Source organism: Astyanax mexicanus, chromosome 11 (genome assembly GCF_023375975.1).
Source record: "Astyanax mexicanus isolate ESR-SI-001 chromosome 11, AstMex3_surface, whole genome shotgun sequence".
Classification (NCBI taxonomy): Eukaryota; Metazoa; Chordata; class Actinopteri; order Characiformes; family Acestrorhamphidae; genus Astyanax; species Astyanax mexicanus.
Window position 1 is genome coordinate 1013353 of NC_064418.1, and position 24557 is coordinate 1037909.

At 38.5% G+C, this 24557-nt stretch overlaps 1 protein-coding gene across 1 annotated transcript in view; it reads right to left on the bottom strand.

Annotated features, from left to right (window-relative positions):
* Positions 1–6172: 6172 nt before the first annotated feature.
* The window catches only part of LOC103041560 (anosmin-1), a 69161-nt gene continuing 50776 nt past the window's right edge, over positions 6173–24557 (bottom strand). Inside the window, exons 7-14 of the mRNA XM_022665630.2 lie at positions 21776–21981; positions 19493–19640; positions 18426–18554; positions 14114–14202; positions 11794–11965; positions 10038–10252; positions 8033–8174; positions 6173–7349 (exon numbers count right to left, since the gene is read on the bottom strand). Coding sequence (XP_022521351.2) covers positions 7294–7349; positions 8033–8174; positions 10038–10252; positions 11794–11965; positions 14114–14202; positions 18426–18554; positions 19493–19640; positions 21776–21981 — 1157 coding nt within the window. The 3' untranslated portion in view covers positions 6173–7293. The remainder of the gene's footprint in view (positions 7350–8032; positions 8175–10037; positions 10253–11793; positions 11966–14113; positions 14203–18425; positions 18555–19492; positions 19641–21775; positions 21982–24557) is intronic.

Below are 24557 nucleotides of genomic sequence, written 5' to 3' on the forward strand. Positions count from 1 at the left end.
TGTGTATTTTAGTTTATTACTATAGGGTGGGCTTTGATTTATTTTAGCAAATCTTTCTTACCCCAATAATAAACCCACACCCATACCTTTGGTGCCCAACAGTCCGAGTTTACAGCTTGGTCTGATCTAAAGGGCTGGATTGTAAGTGTTGAGCTTTGTGTGCTCATCATATCTACAGTAGTTATCAGTTCCAGACATCCAGAGAGATTAGCTGATCGCTATCTTGCTTAGTGGCTAAATTTGAGTCCAGGACGTGATTTGAATAGATCTAACCCAACAGCTGGTCTTCTAACTCATTCTGAGCTCAAGATTAAGCAGTTGACAAGATTACAGCAGTTTTTAGAAGAGTTTTAGTTAAGAATATTATTTTTTGCTTTATTTTTATTTTATTTTATTTTAATCAATCAGTAGTATCAGTAGAGTGAGAGTAGAGTAGAGCTAAAGTAAGAAAGTAAGAGAGGAAGTTTTACAAGTTTTAAGAGTTTTAAGAATTGACCTAAATCCAAAACTCACTAAAGGTGGCACAGTAGGTTTAGATGTTAGTAGGTCTGTCTTTCAGGACTCCGGTCTTGGGTTCAAGTCCCTATCTGGATAGAGTATCTGTGTGTATTTTATTTTATTACTATAGGGTGGGCTTTGATTAATTTTAGCAAATGTTTCTTACCCCAATAATAAACCCTCACCTCATGCTCTTAGCGGCTAAATTTGAGCACAGGCCTCGATTTAAATATATCTAACCCAACCCTGAGCTTAAAATTAAGCGTTTGACAAGATTACAGCAGTTTTTAGAAGAGTTTTAGTTAAGAATATTATTGTTTGCTTTATTTTTAATAATCAATCAGTAGCATCAGTAGAGCAAGAGAAATTTAGAAAGAAAGAGAGGAAGTTTTAAGAGTTTTAAGAGTTGACCTAAATCCTAAACTCACTAAAGGTGGTACAGTAGGTTTAGATGTTAGATGTACCGTGCCTTTGGTGCCCAACAGTCCGAGTTTACAGCTCGGTCTGATCTAAAGGGCTGGATTGTAAGTGTTGAGCTTTGTGTGCTCATCATATCTACAGTAGTTATCAGTTCCAGACATCCAGAGAGATTAGCGGATCGCTATCTCGCTTAGCGGCTAAATTTGAGCCTGGGACGTGATTTGAATAGATCTAACCCAACAGCTGGTCTTCTTATCGTTCTGATAGCAGAGATTTACATGTCTTAGTGCAAACAGGCAGCAGCGCATCTCGCTGTGTTTGAGTTGGAGCCGAATCAAACCGGAGAAGATAAGGTTCAGGAGTGTATCCGGACCCGTCGGACCTCCCGCCATCGCTGGGCTCGCTCTGCTCTGTTCTGCTCTGTTCTGTTCTGCCGTTTGTGGAATCGTCCTGTTCCTGATTAGGTGAAGACGGAACACGGACGGTGGCGGTCTTTCATGTGCGCCGTGTCCAGACCCGGAAAAATAACCAGAAACACGCTGGCCCTGAGCAAGGTCACCGACTTCCCCCCCCCCCCATCCACCACCCCCCCCCCCTCACTCCTCTAATCAGCGGCAGAGAGGAGGAAAGAAAACACTGAGGTTTCATCAGTAGCAGAAGCTAAAAGCCATGACTCTTCATTCTTTCCAGAAGCAGAAAACTGAGAGAAAAAGAGAGAGAGAGAGAGAGAGAGAGAGAGAGAGAGAGAAATAGAGAGAGAGAGTGAGAGAGAGAGAGAGAGAGAGAGAGATGCGGCACACATGCACAAAACATGCACACAGGCAAAAACTAGATAAAATGTATTTAAATTGAGACATGAATGCTTAAATTAGGCAAAAAAATAATAATAATCTGCCAATGGGCTAAGCAAAATTTTCTTATAAAGTATTATTAAAATAAGCAATGACAAAGACTCAAAATGAGTGAAGTAAGACTCAAATCAAGCAAAAATATTTTATTTTCTAGCTTGAATTTCTACGCAAGTATCAGAATAACTTCAAATTACTTAAAATAAGGTGAAAATTCTAAGTAAAACTAAATGAGATAATTATTCCTAAAATAAGTAAAAGAATCTTACATTTACACGATGCTTAGTAAGACTATAAATTCTCATCAAAGCAAGACATAAGATTTATCGCTTTGAAACTGGATCATTTCGTTTTTTGATTCAAGATTAAAGATTCAAGATTTTTTATTGTCACGTCACAGAGTACAGGTGTACATGTGAGTGAAAAACTTGGCTGCAGATTTCCACCAATGTGCAGAGAACACTATTTACAAGAAGAATAATAAAATATAATATAATAAGCTTTACAGTATAAACAATATACACAGTTTACTCAATAACAATACACATAATAACTTACACTTCTCTTTTACAAGTAACCTGTGGAGAAGATTCTTATCTGGGCAGTAAGTGTTTATTACAGGATATAAAGGATATAACATCCTTGTTAAGTTTTACTGCATTTACGTTTATTTGCATCTTTTCAAATCATATGTGATGCTTTTTTTCAGGTAAAAACTCTCATATTGCTGAGGTAAATGGATTAGTGTAATTCTTGCTTTTGCTCAGTACTGTATATCTATATATATTGTTTTGTCACTTTTTAAAGTAATGTTTGACAGACCCTTCATTGAACTTCAGGTATTTATTCTGACAGTGCAGTAAATGTATAGACTTACAGACCCACAATTCTTCACCAAACTATGTCCAATCAATTCAAACTGCAGCAGGTGGAGATCAGGAATAGAGTTTTAGACTCATCTCAGGATAATTAAAGGAAACAGACGAAACCTGGACGCAATTTAGTGCTCCACGGCAGAGGGGTTGAATACTTGTGTGCTCTCAGTCCATCATTACTGGTGATTCAGAGGAGACTGATGGTAAGAAAGTGGTTCAATATTCATTTAAAATCATGACCATTTGTGAAATACATTTAGTTTGTTAACTTTAACCCTGTTACTTCGAAAGCTGTTTTCATGCAGCTTTCAGCTGAGATGAAAATGTTAATATTCCTAGATCTAGGGTTGTTCCAAACGTATCTGGATTTTTCTATTTATAGGTTTATGTTTGAGTAAAATGAACATTGTTGTTTTATTCTATAAACTACAGACAACATTTCTCCCAAATTCCAAATAGAAATAATGTGATTTAGAGCATTTACTGCAGAAAATGAGAAATGACTGAAATAACAAAAAAGATGCAGAGCTTTCAGACCTCAAATAATGCAAATCAAAGAAAATAATGCAAATAATGGTAATATTTGCAGTAATGGTAATTTTTAGGTGGTCTTTTATTTTTTTCCAGAGATGTATGTTTAAATGTGTTTTTGAAGGCTATTTTGCAAAAAAAAATATATATATAAATGGGTTGTGACTTCATAACCATGAGAAAATGTGAGTCCCGGGCTAAGACCAGTTAAAAAAAAGTCCTCCACACTGTCTTAGAGAGATTTTAGCCCATTCCTTCATATAGAACAGCATCAATTCTGGATTGTAGGTGGATTTCCTTACATTAGCTGCTCACTTCAGCTTCTTCCACAGTCCACATTTCTATTGTATTAAGATCAGGACTTTACCTTGACCTCATTCTAAAACATTAACTTTATTGTTATTGAACCATTCTTTGCTGGAACGACTTGTGTGCTCAGGGTCATTGTCTTGTTGCATGACCAGATACCAGTGTTAATATCAAGACATTTAAATGCTGTGTCTTGCATAGTACACTACTTTACCATGCAGGAGTAGTAAAGGTCTCTTTTTATAAGATATTACCACCCTATACAGGACTAGCATGCTTTTCTAAGTGCTTTTTTAGTTTCTGAATGAATTAAACAATTGTCAAAGAGGAGAGAGGGAGGAATTAAAATCTTTCCCTGAATTTTTAAAATATCCGGATATGGTTAGACATGTCCTCAAGCCAACAAAAGTCAATCTTTTAAAGGCAAACTAACGGCGCCTCAATTGTTGCAGCCCAAATAAAGAGGCCTGTGTTGAGGTCCTCAACACTAATGGCCAAGAAAACAATGGCTGACCAGTCTAAGAGCAAACAATGCAGAAATAAGAATTACTGGAGCCTGCTGGGATGTGAAACGCTCAAAAACCAACAGCACACAGTAGCTATTGTCACTATAGAGCCTCTCAACGCTTCTGTCCTTTTTACGTTTGCTAGCATTAGCATCCGCTGCATAGCTTTCGTGGCTTCTTAGCAGGTTTAAAAGGCTTTGTACTCATGGACTTCACACACTTTGTGTGTGTGTGTGTGTGTTTGTGTGTAGGAACTCTGGAGAAGCTGAAAGGAGGAGGGTCGTTTGGCGCTGAGAAAGAGAAAAGCTTGAGCTGAGCCCGGGCTTTTGGTGCCACAGAAGACAAGAGGATTAGCCGGCGAGGACGGCCAGGAACTAATCTATTGTGGCGTAATAGAACTGTACATAAACACTGTGAAAGGAGAAAGCTGGAGGGCGGCGGAGGCTACAGCAGTGTGAAAACAAGTCCTCAGAAAAGAAGACAGGAGGGACTCTGTTGGAGACAGCGCTGGAACCAGAGCGCTTAAAAAATGGGACGTTTTTTCACAAAAACTGAGCAGAGCGGAGATTAAAACACAGAAGCAGCTTTAAACTAACTATACTAACGTTAAAATTAGCAACACACCATCACTAGCGTTGGGTATTCAACACTCTATGACTGTAAGTTTTTTCCCTTCTTTAATTGTACAACATACACAAAACATCACATAAAATAAAATAAAAGAGGTACCATGAATGACCCAATAAAACAGCAGAAAAATGATTGAAAAATCAGGTAATCCTTAACAGATAATGGAACTTGGTCTTTGGTCCACCCATTCCTGAGACTGATTGTAAAATACTTAATCAAGACTCTCAAAAGTCTGACTTGTTCTCTAAAGACTTGAGACTCAGCTTGGTTCCCAACCATTTAGGCTCTGAGAATTGAGATTTACAGACTTTAGACTTGAGATTTCAGAATTGAGATATCATAAACTGAACTTAAACTGGACTCGGACTCATACCCCAGTGACTGGAGATTCTGACCTGCCCCCTAAAGACTAGAGACTAATCTACTCAATACTCGATTCAGACTCACTACTTAGAGATTGACTAAACTCAACATGGCCTTGCAACCAAGTGATTCAAGACTCGACTTAGGCCCCGTCCGCACGAATCTGGAAATTTGTAAAAACTGAAGTTTTTATCTCCATTTTGTCTTCCTTTCACTGAAAACGGAGCTTTAATAACATGTTTACAGCTTATTTAATGTTACTCTCACATTACCACGTTACCAAACAAAGCAAAGGCACCAAATTGTGCTACGTGCAGTTTTGTCCGATCCTCCTGTCCGGAGGTACAAACCTTACCGCAAACTGAGGTTCTGGACCAGAATTCTGGACCAATGAGAAACTGGTGGGACAGTTTTAAAAAATGAAGTAGTACTTCTCAATGTCTAGAGAATCCCACATTTATTTCAGTGTTTTTGAGTGGTATAGCTTTTCCATGTAGACGTGTCGATTTTTTGAAACACTGCTCATGCGGATTAAGATATTTTTAAAATGGAGACAAAAACCTCAGTTTTTAAAAATGTCCAGATTCGTGTGGACGGGGCCTTAGACTCACATACAGAGACTTTCCCTGCCAGAATCTAGACTTCATTCAGACTTTAAGACACTTAATATTTAACCCAAACTTGCACCATAAGACTCCAGACTCAGATTTTCATCTCAGAAACTCAACAGTTGCTTTTACCGCCCAGAGATTTGAGACTTGACTCAAACCTGGACTGTAGGGACGTGAGGTTTAGATTTATATCCCAGTGAGATTTGGAGAGACTCCCCGGAGACTCTTTATCAGTAAACGCTGATTGCGGCGTAGCGGGCGGTTGGTGTTCTGCAGCGCTGCAGTGAAAGTGAGCTGATATAAAGTGGAGTGTGCTGTTCGCTCTGCTTCTGTCCCTGAATGAGCTTCTTATCCAAACAGCCTGAGTGCATATTTCACGCTTCATAAAACGGAACGCGATGAGCGAATTCGCTGAGCTGCTGTTCAGTGTTTTGAGCGGTGCTGCCAAAATAAATGACAACGATGGCTGAGCAGAACGTGCACGCCGTGAACCGGCCGGTCCTACAGATCCTGCAGAAACAGGTAAATAGGAAGTAAACAGGAAGTAAACAGGAAGTAGGCAGGAAGAGTCCGACACGGGGTTTAAGGAACCGGGAGATTATTTTTTTATTACTGGACAGTATGTACAGGGTCTAACCACTGAAGCAGGTAAACAGGAAGTAAACAGGAAGTAAACAGGAAGAGTCCGACACGGGTTTAAAGGAACTGGGAGATTATTTTATTACTTGACAGTATGTACAGGGTCTAACCACTGAAACAGGCAAACAGGAAGTAAACAGGAAGAGTCCGACACGGGGTTTAAGGAACCGGGAGATTATTTTTTTTATTACTGGACAGTATGTACAGGGTCTAACCACTGAAAAATAACATAACATAGGACTATATTTACAATTCCATTTTTTACAAAATGTCTTTACAAGAAGCTGTCGGATTCCGAAATACAAACACACATTCACACACTCAGTACACATAAATCAAAAAAATTGAAAATACACACATAAATAAATATTGGCATTCAATGACTGTTTCACAACAAATATCTCTACAGCCAAGAACATATACACAGTTTCATCAGTTCGTTCAAAAATATCACACAAAAAGCATATATATGGTCATTAATAATAAACAATACAGTAATATTACTCATAGGTCTCATATAGGTCTCTGTTAATCTGTTAATGGAATATTACTAACATATTCACAAAGCGGTAACACAGATTATTTTCATGCCTACCGAACAATAAAAGGTTTGACATGCACTTTTAATGCTGTTTTAACTCATTTTAGAGGTGAATCAGAGTCGTACTGCAAACAAAAAAAAAAGCCAAAGTGACAGTCTGTTCCCGCATGGAAAAAATATAGAAAATTTAAATTCCAATCGCACTTCTCAGCCTTGATACGTACGTCCCGTCCAACCAAACGCCGCCAGAATCCGCAGCTCCAAAGATACATTCATCTATTCAGAGAGAGGAAAGAAAAAGCAAGAGAGGAGAAACGTGGACTCTCAACCTTGACCTCGCCGCGTTAACGTGGCTCGAGAGGAGGAAAGCATTTTTATAAACGAGGAGTCCAGAGTGAACACATTCCAAACCTGCACTGCTCCAAACTAAATCAAGAAGAAAAGAGAAGCAGCTCAGAAACGTTTTTGACTGAAGGAGACTGAAGGAGAAGCCCAGAGTCCAGAAGGTTGATATTCAGCCTCTCAGTGTTTTACTGATGAGGGTCTCTGATGCTGTGGGTGCTGACGAAGTTTAGGCTCTGGAAAAAAGGTAAAAACATGAAGAAAGAATCAGAATCAGGATACCATCTCGAGCACAGGGCAGGACGAGAGTGAACTGGTTTAACTGGGACTGGTTTACTGGTGTGGGGAAAAGTGCACGCTTTTATTCTAGTATTTTTTTAGGCTGAACATACTAAACATGATAATAATACATCAAAAATAATTGAATATTTTTTATGGCATCTAAAGTTCGGTTCAGAATGGAAAGTCTTTTTAAAGGTTGTCCCACTGAAAATAATCAGATACACAGCGCAAAATAATTAATGTAACAGCTTTTAATAAACTGCCTATTGCCTATTTTTTGGTCTGTTTTCATACATAAGGCATACCAGATTATAAGAGTCATTACGCAACACTAGTAAGGAACAGGGGTGTCAAAAATGTAATTCTTAAAAAAAAAAAAAAAAGTCAAACGAGCGCTGGATGTTAATCTAAACAGATTTTTCTCTTGAAAACTGTTTATTTGGGTGAGAAAAGCGCTAACATTTATTTACAGTGAACTTAGATTTCCAGATTTACACTAAGGCTAGGTGCAGCAGCATTAGCATAAGCAGTTAACAGCTAAAGAAAAGTGCTACACTGAGGAACCCTGAGTCAAAATTGTAAAATGTTTAACTTGATTTATCTCCAGATCTGCTCTGTTGCTGAGTGTGAAACTTACTGTGTTGCAGGGTGGAGAAAATGACGGGTGTATGAAACGTCTTCATGGTGGCCGGCCCCTCCCCCGCCGTGGTGATGACCTGCACCTCCAGCCGGTACAAACTGGCCGGTCTGAGGCTGGACACCACGAGGAAATTATGGTCCTGAAAAATAAAACAAAAATGGAATTAACACATTTTTACACAACTATTCGGCTAAACTTCTAAAGACTGTAGGGTGGAGCTAAACTGCTGTTGGCTGAATAGGTTGGTTATATAAACTGCTGTGTAATGAGACAAAAACTAACGATTTTTGTCAGGAGCGGGAGATGAGACTAAAATCCGCAATTTTTAGCAAGAGCAGGCGGTAACAGGACTAAAACAAGCGTTTTTTGGCAGGAGCGGGTGGTAATGAGACTAAAGCAAAAGATTTTTGGCGGGAGTGTATGCTAATGGGAATAAAACAAGCATTTTTTGGTGGAAGCAGGTGGTAAAAGGACTAAAACACATGATTTTGAGCGGGAGTGAATGGTAACAGGACTAAAACGAGCGGTTTTTGGTGGAAGTGGGCAGTAGCGGGGCTAAAACCAGCAATTTTTGGCGAGACCAGACAGTAACGTGACTAAAATGAGCGTTTTTTTGGCGGGAGCGGGCAGTAACAGGACTAAAACAAGCAGGAGCTAAACTACTGTATGCAGACTTGGCTGGAAAACTCATAGAAAAACTCTATATTTCTGGTTGTATCACCACTTTCTATACGCAGACTGTGGGGATACAGGACAGAAAAGAGTATTTGTGGAAATGTAACAATGCTAAATTGATGTATTTACAAAAAACAACAAAACAATAGAAATTTTAATGATATAAACCCTTTAAAACTCGTTTCTCAGTGGAAGCTGCTGAATGAAGAGGAAAAAGAGGTGAGAAACAGAAGTGAAGAGTAATGAAGTTCTTGTCTGCAGTGTTTTGTGGATGAATAGAGGAACAGAGGCTGTTTACACTCCGCCTGAAGCGCTCTGGGAAGACCTGATTATTCTAAAGCGAGGGATGAAAGAGGACGTATGGACGGGGAATGAAATGAAAGGAGGAGCAGCTCGGAAAGCAAAGACATCTCTGTGATTCTCATCATGAAGAAAAACAAGATTAACACTTCCGAACACAATCGCCGGGAATCTCTTGATGTACATGAAAGTGTCTGAGAAAAATACGACTATATCATTTATTTAACAGGATGAATAAAACATTCAATAACTAATTAACTGCATATTATTTATAATTTAATCACTTCTTGGTGTTGAATAAGTACTTGATATATCTCATAAAAGACGCTGTTTTGCAGTATTGGTGACTTTTAGTCTACCAGTCAAAAGTTTGGACACACCGCTTCTCATTTAATGTGCTTTTTCTTTCTTTTTATCATTTTTTACATTGTAAATTTATTATTGAAGACAATATTAAAACTCTACAGGAACACATGCAGATTTATTTATTAAACAAAAAAGTTTTTAAAGAAATCAGAATATGTTTTATACTTTGAAGCTTATTATTATTATTATTATTATTATTATTATTATTATTACTAATTGATTAGTTGTTTTCCCTCTGTTTGTTATGCATGAAAATCATTGCATGATTGCTATAATTTTCTTTTTTCTTAATTTTTTACATCTACAGCTCTGGTAGAAAAAAATAAGAGAGCACTTAAAAACGCTGAGTTTCTTTGATTTTACCAAATTGAAAACCTCTGGAATATAATCAAGAGGAAGATGGATGATCACAAACCATCAAACCACCAAACTGAACTGCTTGAATTTTTACACCAGGAGTAAAGCAGCATAAAGTTATCCAAAAGCAGTGTGTAAGACTGGTGGAGGAGAACATGATGCCAAGATGCATGAAAAAAAAAACTGTGATTAAAAACCAACCAGGATTATTCCACCAAATATTGAGTCTTAAAACTTTATGAATATGAACTTGTTTTCTTTGTATTATTTTTATTTGTAATTTGAGAGAAATGTTTTTACTCACTGGAGGTAAAATTTGCGATTGGGAGATGATGCTGTTGGGGAGGCTGTTCTGTCGGCTGGTCGTGGTAACCTCCGCCCACGTCACCTGAAAGCCTGTGATTGTGTGTTGGGGTTGTGGGTGGGATATTCTCCAGTGGAAGTTTCCGGTGACGTTTCCCTCGTGGGTGCTGAAGGACGCCGTCAGGTTCTCCGGCTTCGCCAAAACCTTTGGAGCTCCTTAAATAAACAGAGCAGTAGATCTGTATTTACATTGCTGCTGAAAAAGCAATGATTAATCAATGTTAATATAATATAAAACTGTTTTTGTACCAAAGTATTCAAACCCCTACTGTTTCACATTTTGTCACTTTACAACCACAAGCTTAAATTTATTTTATTGAGATTTTAATTGATAGACCAATAAAAAATAGCACATAATTGTGAAGTGGAATAAACACATAGCGCTTTACATTTAGGCCAAAATCAGCACTTCTTAAGTCTTTCCTTCAATAATGGTTTTGTTCTTGACACTCTTCCATAAAGGTCAGATTTATGTAGAGCAGGACCTCCTCCTGATCCACCCGAGCTGTGGATCTCTGCAGCTCCTCCAGAGTGACCATGGGCCTCTTGGCTGCCAGGTTGGTAGGTTTGCAGTTGTAGAATACTTTTTGGTTCATTTAAAGGGTCTGAATACTTTTGGAAAAGTCACGGCACTGTAAATACATATTAATAATGATATAATACTCTACAACTGTATAGTTTTTTTAAATAATTAGGTATTAAATTAATGCAAAAAATAAACAGAGTTCCCCAATGGTGGAACAAACTACCTTCCACTACCAGATCAGGAGAATCTCTCACTATCTTTAATAAACTCCTGAAGACAGAGCTCTTCAAAGAGCTCTTACTCTCCTAACACCTCTAACACACTACCTTCTACTACCAGATCAGGATAATCTCTCACTATCTTTAATAAACTCCTGAAGACAGAGCTCTTCAAAGAGCACTTACTCTCCTAACACCTCTAACTAACTACCTTCTACTACCAGATCAGGAGAATCTCTCACTATCTTTAATAAACTCCTGAAGACTGAGCTCTTCAAAGAGCACTTACTCTCCTAACACCTCTAACTAACTACCTTCTACTACCAGATCAGGAGAATCTCTCTCTATCTTTAATAAACTCCTGAAGACAGAGCTCTTCAAAGAGCACTTACTCTCCTAACACCTCTAACTAACTACCTTCTACTACCAGATCAGGAGAATCTCTCACTATCTTTAATAAACTCCTGAAGACAGAGCTCTTCAAAGAGCTATTACTCTCCTAACACCTCTAACACACTAACTACTTCTAACCTCATTTCCTTCTTCCTCTCCTTCACTCCTCTATCCTATTACTCCCCTTGACCTCCTTTTATCCCTATCCAAAGATGTTTTTCCTTTAAACTTATTTTACATTGTACTTGACTATTGGACAAAAGCGTCTGCCAAATGTAATGTAATGTAATGTAATGTAAAATAATAAGTAATAAACTAAAAAAGAATATTAATATCCAGGTTCAAAATAATTATAAAATATATAAAATAATTATAATACTGTAATGCCAGAGGGTGTAACTCAGACTGTTAGCAAGATGTTATTTATTGTACATTAATTTCTATTACTTATTTTCACACACTAAGCATGATTAGCCTGATTGTGTAAAACAGACAGGTTTGATTAAAATTGCTTTTAAATCATTAAAACACATTTTTATTGATTTTGATTGGTTTCTGACCTCCCTCTCCCGGGCAGGTGATTGGTTTGTGGGTTTTGGTGCGCAGGGTGGAGCAGGACGGGGTGATGAAGGTGGTGCTGTCGTCCTCAGAGCGGCGTTTGTTCTTCAGGGTGTAGACGCTCACTCTGTACTTACAGGAGAACAGCAGGCCAGGCAGGTTGATGTAGTTTTCCTGAGATAAACAGAAAAAACACAACAGTTTAATACAGGGTTTTTCATAATTTTATGATTTTAACGCTTCTCTACTTTCGCCTCTTCAGTAGGATTTGCCGTGGCTGATCTCTAAAGTACAGAGTTATACAGGAGTTTTAGTTATAGAAGTTTCTCCATCACCAAGGCTGGAGCAGCATTAGCATTAGCCACTAACCACAGCGCTAAACGCTAGCTAGCTCTTTCACCATTCAGAAGTTAGTATATCTGACTGTAGCATGCTGAAAAACCTGGCTAGCACTGCTGGAGCAGCATTAGCGTTATCTGCTAACCACTGTTCTAAACGCTAACTCTTTCTCCATTCAGCTACGTGGGACGAAGCGCTAGCTACTAAAGTCATCCTGGCTTACCAGAACATTCAGGGTCCCTCAGTGAAGCGCTATCAGGCCACATTAGCCGCTAACGCTAATAATAATGTTTTGAATGAACATTGGTGTATTTTATGTATTTTTATCTAAAAATGACCCTAAAATCGCAAAATGTGTTGCGATTAATCGCAACTAAGATTGAATCAATATTTCCCATTAAATCAAGCCTGAGTTGAACTTGTTGACTTTGTGTTTACAACAATAAACACTGTTAAAACTGTTAAAAATGCTAATAATGTGGATCAGGAGGTGTAAAAGAGTGAAATACTGCAGGACTTTAGGGACAAAATGGGTAAAAAAGCTTAAGTGTGTTAAAAAGTCAAAATGAGTTAAAGTTTGCAGATTAATCATGCACAATAACGCATTATCATCAACAGCACTAATTCTAACATTGTATTTTGTGTTTTATAATGGTATTATAAAGGTATTAACCCACTAGAGTCTGAATTACAGTGTTTTAACTCTATTCGTGTCCAAAAACCTGCACTGTTACTTGGATTAGAACTGCTAAAACTACTGTATTTTTTTTATTATTAAAACAACCCTTTTAAACTTGGGTCCCCCTTTCCACACTTCAGTTTTCATTAATTTCTTTATATATCAGAGGGAGGACGGGGTGTCCCTCTCTGTCTGGATGCTGGGAGACATTTGTCCAGTGGGGAAACGTCTGAGGAATGCTGCTTTTTCCCAGAGATCCATACAAAAGCGATGCGCATTCCCTGGCAACAGGAGCGGAGCGCCCTGAAGAATGCATACAGCCTTTAAAACTATTGCCATTCCTCCATCACACACACACACACACACACACACACTACACACACACACACACACACACCACACACACACACACTCTCTCTCACACACACAAATTAAAATAACAAGCCTCAGGGCCAGTTTCAGTGGGGGTGTGGGTAGAAAAACCCTCCTATATAACAGTAAAATAAACTCAAATAAACATAAAGTCAGAGACTTTACAACCTAAACATGTTACTCCACATTAGATTTACTCTTCCTTAGAAAAACATATGCATGCAATGTTTGAATTACATACATATGACAAAAAAATGATTGGTTATGACCTCATATTTAAAATAATATAACAACAGACTGGAAGTGAGGTGTGGTCAGGTACATTTCTGTCGTGTTTCTATCTTGGCGGCGGGGAAATACAAGTGCGCCACTGACTGATTAAAACCCTGACAACAGTCAACAGTCAGAGTCCATTCCTATAGGTGCTCTCAGCGCTCATACACCCCCGCTCATTACACACACACACACACACACACACACATACACACACACACTCGGACACAGTGCAGAGCACAAACCCGACTTTTAACTCAACAATAAACAGAATAAAGAATAAATTAACATTATTGTTCCCGAAAATGAGCTGCTGGTGTATCTTCACAGCCTGAACCAGGAGATCAGTTTCTATCTCTGCTGAGACGCGCCAAAGCTCTGCACTGTTAAGATACAAACACGCCAAAGTCAGAGCTCACCTGCCTCTTAAAGGGAATGGCAACTGGCTCACTGATTGGTTTATTTCATGTTATGAGATTTAAGAGAATACGACAATAAAAGGTGTATATTTTGCACCGTTACATTACCAAACACACCGACACGCCCTAAATCCAGTTGCGTTGTCTGCAATTGACCGATGCGCTATAGGTCACTAAAACAGGGCCCTTAATGTGTTTAAAATTATTATAAAACATAATTTATACAGCTTTTCCACTGACCTGTGTGACGGATTTCTCCGGCTGTGACGTCTCGTTGTGGCTGCAGTGTTCCGCCGTCCACTGGACATGATGACGGGTTGCTGAGGAGTCTGTAAAGCCACACAAACACATTTATTTTAAAAACACATTTAAAATAAAAGAAAAACAGATTTCTTCCTGTTTTAATCGTTTTTAACTGAAAATGTATATATTTTAGAGTCTAGTATGGGTTAAAAACACCAAAACCGCACTGTTTCACATGCTGGATGTACAGTCCTTTTTTCAAAAGTATTGGCATGCATTCACTCTTGCACTTTGGACATTGATTTTACAGAACTCACAATGTTTCTGTTAATAATTGCTGTTATTTTCCTTGATCTACCTGTTCGACATTCATATTGGTTACTTCTCTAAATATAAATCTGCACGGTCTCTGTAGAGGATTTAACTTATTTACACTTAAAACATGTATTAACAACTATTAAGAATTAAATAGTTAAAAATTGTTGCAATTATTTTATCAGTATTAGCATTTGTTTATTTATAAAAAAAATTATTATTAAAACCTGACCTGTTTTTATAAACCCACAGTTTTTGTAGTTTATAAATGTGTTTTAGTTTATAAAACAGTGTAATTATACGGCGTTCTGGAATCCTCGCGTGAGACGGCCGGCCGTATCCTTTCCTGAACTTGCAGCATAGCGTAAATCTGAATTAGCTTCTGATGAATGAAGTCAGGGCCACGTGAACCTTCCTGACCCCTGATAATCAGCGTAACGGCCACGCGCTGCCAAAATCAACAGTTCTGCTACCTGCGAGCGCAATTAGCCGCTACGTTCTCCGGCTGCACGTGGACGCAGCGCCGTGGCGCTAATGCGGCTCCTGCTAATCACCGCTGTTTATGCTAACTGCGCCCGGTGTTGTTGGAGTTCATTATTCATGGAGCCGCCGCCGCCTGGACGCGCTGCGCTGCTCCTCCAATTAATAATTGAGTTACGCCGAGATAAAAGCAGCTCTTTGAAGCCCGACTCATGAAATCTGGAGCTCAGGAGCCTCGCGGCGCTTTGGAAGCAGAAGAGAGGAAATATAAACATGGTATGTAAAGCCGGTTTGACAGAGAAGGGAAGTGGTATGTAAAACACCAGGAAGAATCCTGAGCAGGAGGAACAAGGACTGTTCAGAATATACAGACTTAGACCAGCTCCTAATATAATAATAATAATAATAATAATAATAATAATAATAATAATCATAAAGAAAATTTACATTTATTTGATTGCAGCCGATTAAAACCCAAGATATTTCAAACATCCTACATTTCAGACCTGCAATACATTCTATATTAAGTAGGAATGGAGGACATTTAGGACTAGTAATAAAAAATAAACTAACTAATGGAGGTTTAAAACTATTGATTGTAATTATGATTTAGTACAAAAGCAGTAACCAGATATTTGTTTAATAGAAATGGATAAACACATAGTTTTCAAAAAGACAATGCAATGCAACCTCTAATTTGAGGTTGTAACAACAACAACAACAAGAATAATAATATAGTATTATTATAGTATCCTAATAGCATCTATGTAAATATCTAACACAAAAATAGCCACAATTAATTTCTAAACCAACCTTATTTTTTTTTTTGCAAAATAAACACATTGTTTTTGTCACCATAAGAGCTTGTAAACCCTGATTGCATTTCTTATTCAGAAAGCAATATAGGCTGAAACACTCCTTATAAGGTCAATATGAAAATGGAGAAAAACCTCTTGTGAGCTGAAAGGTATGGCTGAGTTTAACTGCTGTAGGTGGAATGGGCGGAGCTAAACTGCTACCACAAAATATTGTGATATTATATTATTTTAGGGCCATATTGCCCACCTCTATTCTGACATCCCAAAAGCAACGCATTCCAAACAAACCATATCAGATTGGGAAGTGAGGGGCAGGTTACAAAAGTGACTACAGAATGCTGGTCTAGACCAATAAGAGTCCTTGGTTTAGACTCCTAACACTGGCCATCATCATTGGCCCACCTCCTAAATAAATCTAACAGGAATAACCTTGCAAGTTGCTCTGGAAAAGAGCATCAGATGAATGGCATAAATGTAAAGGTAATTTATTATTATTATAATATTATGACTTCTTTGACCAAATTAAAAACCTCTGGAATAAAATCAAGAGGAAGATGGATGATCACAAACCATCAAACCACCAAACTGAACTGCTTGAATTTTTGCACCAGGAGTAAAGCAGCATAAAGTTATCCAAAAGCAGTGTGTAAGACTGGTGGAGGAGAACATGATGCCAAGATGCATGAAAAAAACTGTGATTAAAAACCAACCAGGGTTATTCTACCAAATATTGATTATTTCTGAACTCTTAAAACTTTATGAATATGAACTTGTTTTTTTTCTTTGCATTATTTAAGGTCTGAAAGCTCTGCATCTTTTTTTTTTATTTGTTATTTCAGCCATTTCTCATTTTCTGCAAATAAATGCTCTATTTCAGCCATTTTTTAGAGCTGTATTAGAAACCTGGGTTTCTAAAGGTTGTATATTAATTGCAGCTCCAGCTTTAGAAGGTTAGAAGGTTGTAGAAGGTGTCTAGCCGAATCACCTTCACTTTTTCCAGCACTAGTTCTTAGTTAACTCTAACAGGTCCAGATAAGAAGGAATTTCCCTCATTAGCGTTTAGCATGCTGTCGCTCCATCACGAGCTCCAGGCCTCACGCGGCGCTGAGAGTTTTCCGGATCCATCACGCGGCGTTTGGTGGAGGTGATGACGTTTATTTGCGGCCGGACGGAAAGTCTGAATGAGAGCTGACAGCCCGGCCCCAGAGCGCGGCCTTCAAGCTTTCAGCATCTCCAGAGCAGCGTTAGCGCCCTGAGCTGCGGGAGAAATCCACACTGCGGCTGATCTGAGGTTACCCTGCGGTGATTCAGGAGGGATGACGTCTGATCTCATTAACCTGAGGGTTTCAGACTCTTCAGGTGAAGCAGAAGCGTCCATAAACTCATGAGAACTTCAGGATATGGGGTTGATAGAGCTCCATCTATTCTATACCTTTGGTACGTGTTGGAGTATCAGAAATAATAAACCATAATTAAATATATTTACATCTTTAACAATAACTGTTTACTGTGTCAATAAAACATTTATTTCACTAGTGTTGTATGTGGTTGGTGTGGCACAGTGGATAACACCCCTCACTATCTGTCAGTGAGCTAACTATCACATTGTATGGGAGACTGCGGTTCAATTCCCGCTCTGGGTGACTACAGAATGCTGCTCTACACCAATAAGAGTCCTTGGGCTAGACTCCTAACTCTACATTGGCCAAACTCTGTAATATGACCTGAATAAGACTGTAGGATAAATGCTGTAAATGTAAATGTTTATATAATTATTATCATTAAATATCAGAAACTGGCTGAATGCAATCAAATTTTCACAGCAATATTTTACAATATTTTATGTAAAGCCTTGTCAGTCCTGACACTGTCGGTCTGCCTGCTCTGCACTCTTATCTACCCAAAGACTCCAATTCCCAGCATGCACTCACTCATACACCGGACTTCCTTGACTCTGCTGACCACGTGACGCTACGCTGTTCCCGCTCCCCAAGTTATTGATTGCTTGCACCTTGCCTATTCAGTATAAACACCTCTCAATTTGCTCTGTTCCTTGTCAAGTATTAAATCTAGTTATCTAGCTCTTCTACTGTACAACACATTTCTTTTCTTTATTGTCTTTGTTACCATGCTGTTTTTGTTTTATACTCTACTGTTTATTTTCTAATGCCGAACTATGTTTAGAGACTGACTCATGATCTTAACCACAAATTGTAGAAATTTTGGAGAATCTGGGAACGACTGCATTCTTCATAATTACAGAAACTACAACTTACAATTTGTCTCTGGAAGAGGAGGAATATATAGCACGAAACCCGAGTGTATTATTGCGATTTTGCCACAGTTACATTATCGCTGTTTACTGAAAGATTTTAAAGAGTTAAAGAGGAGGAGAAAATAGGATCTGTTTGGTTATAAAAACTCCGTCAGTTAAAATAGTTCCATTGCTGCTCTGTTTGTAGCTGTGCTGTTTGGCTTGTAAGCGCTGCATCGTTGCTAGGGTACCTGTATGTGGGCGGAGTAATACATGAAGAGAGCTTCGGTTACAGTGCATTACCGGCTGATAACGGCACTCATAGAACGCCTCTCAGCCAATCACACTGCAGGTCGGAACTAAGTGTGGAATAACTAGTGATATAATTAAAAATTAAAAAAGCTTTCAATGTAATAATAATAAGCATAATCATTAGAAGTACCTCCTCTCTTCTTCCAGTAAACGCGGACCTGCAGTTGTCCATCCTGGTAGAACGGAGTGCCGACCTCCAGCATGCTCGCCGGCCTCTTCCCCGCTGGAAACTCCTCCTTCTTCAGCTTGGTGGAGATTTCTGATTGGGTACAAGATATAAACATGTTTAGTACAGGAAGTAGAGCTGATGTTCTTCACAGTTCTGTATCTGTGTGACAATATGGAAGTGGTGTAGATAATTTAAGAGTAGGAATCATAATGATCATAGGTAAAAAAAAAAAAATCTAAGGTAATAGAACCAACAGAAATGTAACTACAGATGAATAAATAAAACCTAAACACATAAAAAAGCAAAATATAAATAAGCAATAACTAAATAATAAAAGAAAAACAGAACAGGAACAGGAGGGTATTTGTACAAACAGGACCAGGTGTGAGCAATCAGAAGCTCGGTGAGTTAGAACAGCATAGCGTCACGTGATCAGCAAAGTCCGGAAGGTCTAGTGTTAGTAAATGATAGACACACTAAAGGAGTAAAATATAAATAGGCAAAAACTAAAAATAATAAAAGAAAAGAAACAAACAAAAAAACAAATGTGAAAAAAAGCTAAAACCAACCAAGATCAAAAACTAAAAAATTACTTTGAAAAAAAAAACTTTGCTTTCACAATCTTTTCTTTTCTTGTGTTTTTTTGGGAAGCATGACTTATTTCTATATAGGAAGCCGAGTTTTTGCCTCAGCTTACCCGAAAGCTTGTTAATATGGTGCTTAAAAGTAAATTTGTCATCTAGCCATATGCCAAGGTACTTATATTCATTAACTCTTTCCACATTAGAACCCTTATAAGTTGTAATTTTAAGAGCATTTAAGAGTATTTAGCACTAAAATCAATGTTAAACCGTCTGGAAAACAGCATGAATTTGGTTTTCTCAGCGTTTAAAACAAGTTTATGTTTATAAAAGGCAGCCTGTGGTGATATAAAATTGTGTCATCAGCATATAAACATGTATTTTACAGTCAACAATGGAGGTGGTAATATCATTAATGTATACATTATATAAAGTGAGGAGTCGTACTCGAGTGGTTGTTTTCCGGCGCTGTGCTGAACTGCAGCGAGGCTTTGGGGCTCTTTAGCCGAACCTGACCCCAGTACGCCACGGCCTGCAGCTCTACCGTATACGAGCTGTTCCCCACCAGACCCTCCAAATCCACCGAGCTTTTAGCCTAAAAACACAAACAACACCATTATAAAACCTGAAGAGATACAAACTACAATTATATACAAATACAGATCTGAAATAAAATAAGACAGCATTTAAAAATGACCTCTGGAAAGCTGAACTGCTTGAATTTTTGCACCAGGAGTAAAGCAGCATAAAGTTATCCAAAAGCAGTGTGTAAGACTGGTGGAGGAGGACATGATGCCAAGATGCATGAAAAAAACTGTGATTAAAAACCAACCAGGATTATTCCACCAAATATTGATTTCTGAACTCTTAAAACTTTATGAATATGAACTTGTTTTCTTTGCATTATTTGAGGTCTGAAAGCTCTGCATCTTTTTTGTTCCATATTTTCTGCAAATAAATGCTCTAAATTACAATATTTTCTTAATATTTTGTCCGTAGTTTATACAACAAAACAACAATGTTCATTTTACTCAAACATAAACCTATAAATAGCAAAATCAGAGAAACTGATTGGGAACAAAATATAAGAGTTAAGCTTTTTAACCTTGTTTTAGTTCTAGAATTTTTTTTCTTGGATCATAGAAAAATGAAAAAAAGTATTTTAAAATAACAAAAAAAAAAAAATTAATTAATTTTACAAATAAATAATAATTTTTCACAACGTGAAATCATGTATGGGTCACATAATTTGACATCTTTTCTAAAATTAATTTTATTTCCATGCAATTAATTTATTTGCATAGTTTGTTGAAGACTTGTGTAATACGTTTATAAAATTTATTTATTTCTATTTATAGGGAAATGACAGAACATAACGTCATTCACGCTCCCAATTAATGGTATTTAACACATAATAAAAGTCACCGAGTTTAAGAGTTAAATAAACTGAATTAAAGCGATGTTGAGACGGCTGAAGCTGCGCTACACTGCACTCTTTCACAGGCAGGCGGTTATTAGAAGCACATGTGTTTTTCTGAGCAGCAACATGGTGAGAATTTCCACTCCGAAACTTCAGAACGCCCCCCGCCGCTCGGCTCCCTCACCTTCGCTTCAGCGGCGCTGCGCCAGCGCCGGCGTCTGATTGGATTTAGTTATAAAGCCGTGTTTGTTTTGGCATTCCTGCACCAGCGGGTCACCGGCCGGCACACGTCTAAACAAACGGACGAGGCTACGTGAACCTTACAGCCTTAAATAACTTTATTAATGAATCTCTCTGATTTTATTCATCGTTTCTGTAAGAAGTGCACAGAAAAACATGACCCGTGTGCACACTGTGCGGCCACTTTATTGGAAACACCCTCCATTGTGGCTCAATTGTAGACGTTGTTAGAGATGTTTGATATACAGTATGCATATGTTGTTTAGCTTGAAGTTTTTCAAACAACCTCAAACTACTTAGGGTTTCCAATAAAGTGGCCAGAGTAAGTGGAAGCATAAAGTGGGCACTGGGGTTTTCTAATAATAATAATAATAATAATAATAATAATAAAGTGGCCAGAGTGAGTGGAAACACAAAGTAGGTGGGGTGTTTCTAATAAAGAAACAGAAACAGGGGGGGTAAAGGGCTGTTTATACAAACAGGACCAGGTGTGGGCAATCCGAAGCTCGGTGAGTTAGAACACTGTAGCGTCACGTGATGAGCAAAGTCTGGAAGGTCTAGTGTAAGTGCATGCTGGGAGTTGAAGTCTTTAGTGTGTGTATCTATAGTTCATGGCAAGCAGACTAACAGAGTCAGGACTTACAGCGGGGTGTTTCTAATAAAGTGGCCAAAGTGAGTGGAAGCACAAAGTGGGCAATGGGGTGTTTCTAATAAAGTGGCCAGGGTGAGTGGAAGCACAAAGTGGGTGGTGGGGTGTTTCTAATAAAGTGGCCAGTGGGTGAAAGTACAAAGTTGACGATGGGGTGTTTTAACTCGTCGAGCTTCTGATTACTTACACCTGGTCCTGTTAATATAAATCCCCCCCTGTTTCTGTTCCTCGTTGCCCAGTGTTGAATCTAGGTTCTAGCTCTTCTACCTTGCGTATATTTTTTTGTTTATTGGTCTTTTGTTGTGTTTCTAATAAAGTGGCCTGGAAGATGACGCAAAAGGAAGGGGTATTTTATCATTTTCTGTAAATTCCAGATTATCTAAAAAATTCAGGAGATAAAAATCTCAGCAGTGATAAATACCCCGCTGGTGGTCTTTCTCCTCTTCTTCTTGGTCGGAACCAGAGCTTTTCCAGGAACCGTCCAGCTCCAGAACACTTTAAAATGATGAACAGGAACATCAGACTCTTCAGGAAGAGTCCAGTCCAGCCGAGCCGTCAGAAACCCGTCCTTCCCTGAAGATATGTTGCTCACTTTCAGTCCAGAGGGGGACGGGGGAGGAGACGGGTCTGTGGGGGGGAAATAATACATAATCAGTGCATTTGTCTTTATGCAGCAATTTGCTTCAATGAGCAAAAGTTCACATATTATTGCATTCTAATACATATATTTATGTATGCATTTATTTTTGTAAAGTTGTAGTTCTGTGTGTCCTGATTTTATCATAAATGTAAAAATATACAATATACAATCAGTGTAACTTGTTTAATTTCCTAAACTTTAAAAAAATATAGAAAATTAGACATGAAACTTTTACAAAGTTTTTATTTTTCCATATAATGTTATTTTTTAGCTACACTGGCCTCTTAAATACCAAAAAATCTAGAATTTCAGCCTTGGCCTTTTCAGTACATTTGAGTTAAGTGAAGAGCTTGGGAAGTGATATTAAGGTCATTTTATTCAGTCAACAGTGTTTAAACTAAAACTAATCTCAGTATTTTACAGTTTCCTTCAATCCCCAGTGCTTTAGAGAGCATCTAGATCAGCAAGCTGGTCAGAAAAGCCAGTTAACTCAACATCTCTGCATGACGTAACTCAAACCCTAACGAGAAAATGACCCAATTTAGGAGCCAATCAGTTTCCTCTTTGTACCGCGATCCACTCCCACCTGAAAGCCATTTGGTGCACTTGGGCTAACGTCGTGTGTCGCTGGTAATGCTAACCTTTAGCGGCGCAAAATAAACAAGCCGGCGAAGCTCTCGCAAATTACTCCGACAAATGATGTTAACGGGAAATTGAAATCACATGACGCACTCTCGATCTCTCGTCAGGAGGGTCAGAGAGCCGGCGTGAGCCGAATTCACACAGCGTTATTATCAGCGGGGAGAGAGACGCTGAGTAAAACATGAAGGTAAAGAAGACAAAACAGCAGCAGAGCTTCATCTGGGTTCCATCACTGCTGATTCTCATCAGAACAAAAACTCCACCGGCTTCAGATCGGTGTCTGAAACTTAGATTCTTCAGTTTAAACATCAGATCTCTAATGGTGCTAACAAATTTTACCATTCAGATGTTTATGTGTTTTGTTTGAGTTGAGTTGAGTTATTGATCACGTATACAGAACAGCGTTCATTACCAAAAAAACCCTAAAACTAAAATAATATACGAAAAAGGAGTTGTATTTACCCTGAAAGGCAAAATGACATGGGACTAGTGTTTGCATTGACAATTCTAGCCAAATGCTAGCAGTTTAGTATCTGGTGCTCACCACTTAGTATGTGGTGCTCACCATTTAGTATCTGCTGCTCACCACTTAATATGTGGGGCTCACCACTTAGTATCTGATGCATGAAAAATGTCATGGGATATGTGATGCTCACGACTAAGTAGCTGGTGCTCATCAATTAGTATCTGGTGCTCACCACTTAGTATGTGGTGCTTACCACTTAATATGTGGGGCTCATCACTTAGTATCTGCTGCGCACCACTTAGTATATGGTGCTCACCACTTAGTATCTGGTGCATTCAAAATGTCATGGGACTAGTGTTTGCACTGACAATTCTAGTCAAATGCTGGCAGTTTAGTTTCTAGTGCTCACCACTTAGTATCTGATGCCCACCACTTAGTATCTGGTGCATGCAAAATGTCATGTAATATGTGATGCTCACGACTTAGTAGCTGGTGCTCATCACTTAGTATCTGGTGCTAATCACTTAATATCTGGTGCTCACCACTTTTATACATAAAAAGTACCCTTCAGGGGCTCCGTATAAAACAGTACACTCTTTAAGAAAGAAGAACAAAAAGGTTCTGCAACGGTTCTTAAACATACAGAACCATTACCTTCACTAAAGAGCTTCTGAAGAGCATTTTTCTCCCCCACTTTTTACCAGGGTTCTGATTTTAGCTGCAGACTCGCTTTAAGCTACACTTTCAGATCCAGACGATAAACATTTAAATAATCTCATATTTCACTTTTAAATCTGCTGTAATTCACAGGTAGGAAAACAGGAGTGATCTCTACAGTCAGGAGAGAAGTGCCTCCAGCCTCGGTTAGCGTTACACAGCGCTACGCTAAACACTGCTTTTATGTCGCTTTATATTTAACACTCCCACACTCTTGCGCACTCACTCTCGCACTCACTCGCTCACTCACTCTCGCGCAGACCTGAACTACGCCTGCTAATCTGAGCTACAGATCTAAAGCAGACACCTTACCTCACGCTGTGGCACGCAGTCAAAGCCTTTGTGTATCTGAAACGTGCAATATCCCCTCGCTAATTCAGACATATTACACTTTATGTGCGCGTAAGTGGGGAAAACCCGTGTAAATGAAACCCCTGCTTGTTGTAAGTGTAACAGGCTACACGCCGCCTGCGCGAGAGTCCTGTTATTACCGTCGGAAAGAATTAGCCACTCCTGAAGCTTCAGAGGGAAACGTTTAAAAAAAGAGAAACGTTTGTAAAGGTTTTAGCTGACAGGCTGTATAACTGCAGTATATAACAGGAAATCTTAACACGACACAAATCTTAACATGGGTAACAAATCACCAAATCACTTAGCATAGCATAAATCACGCCTGACGCTAAATGCTAACTGTAAGCAAATCATTTTTTAGGATTTGTTAGCAGGATTAGCTTCATT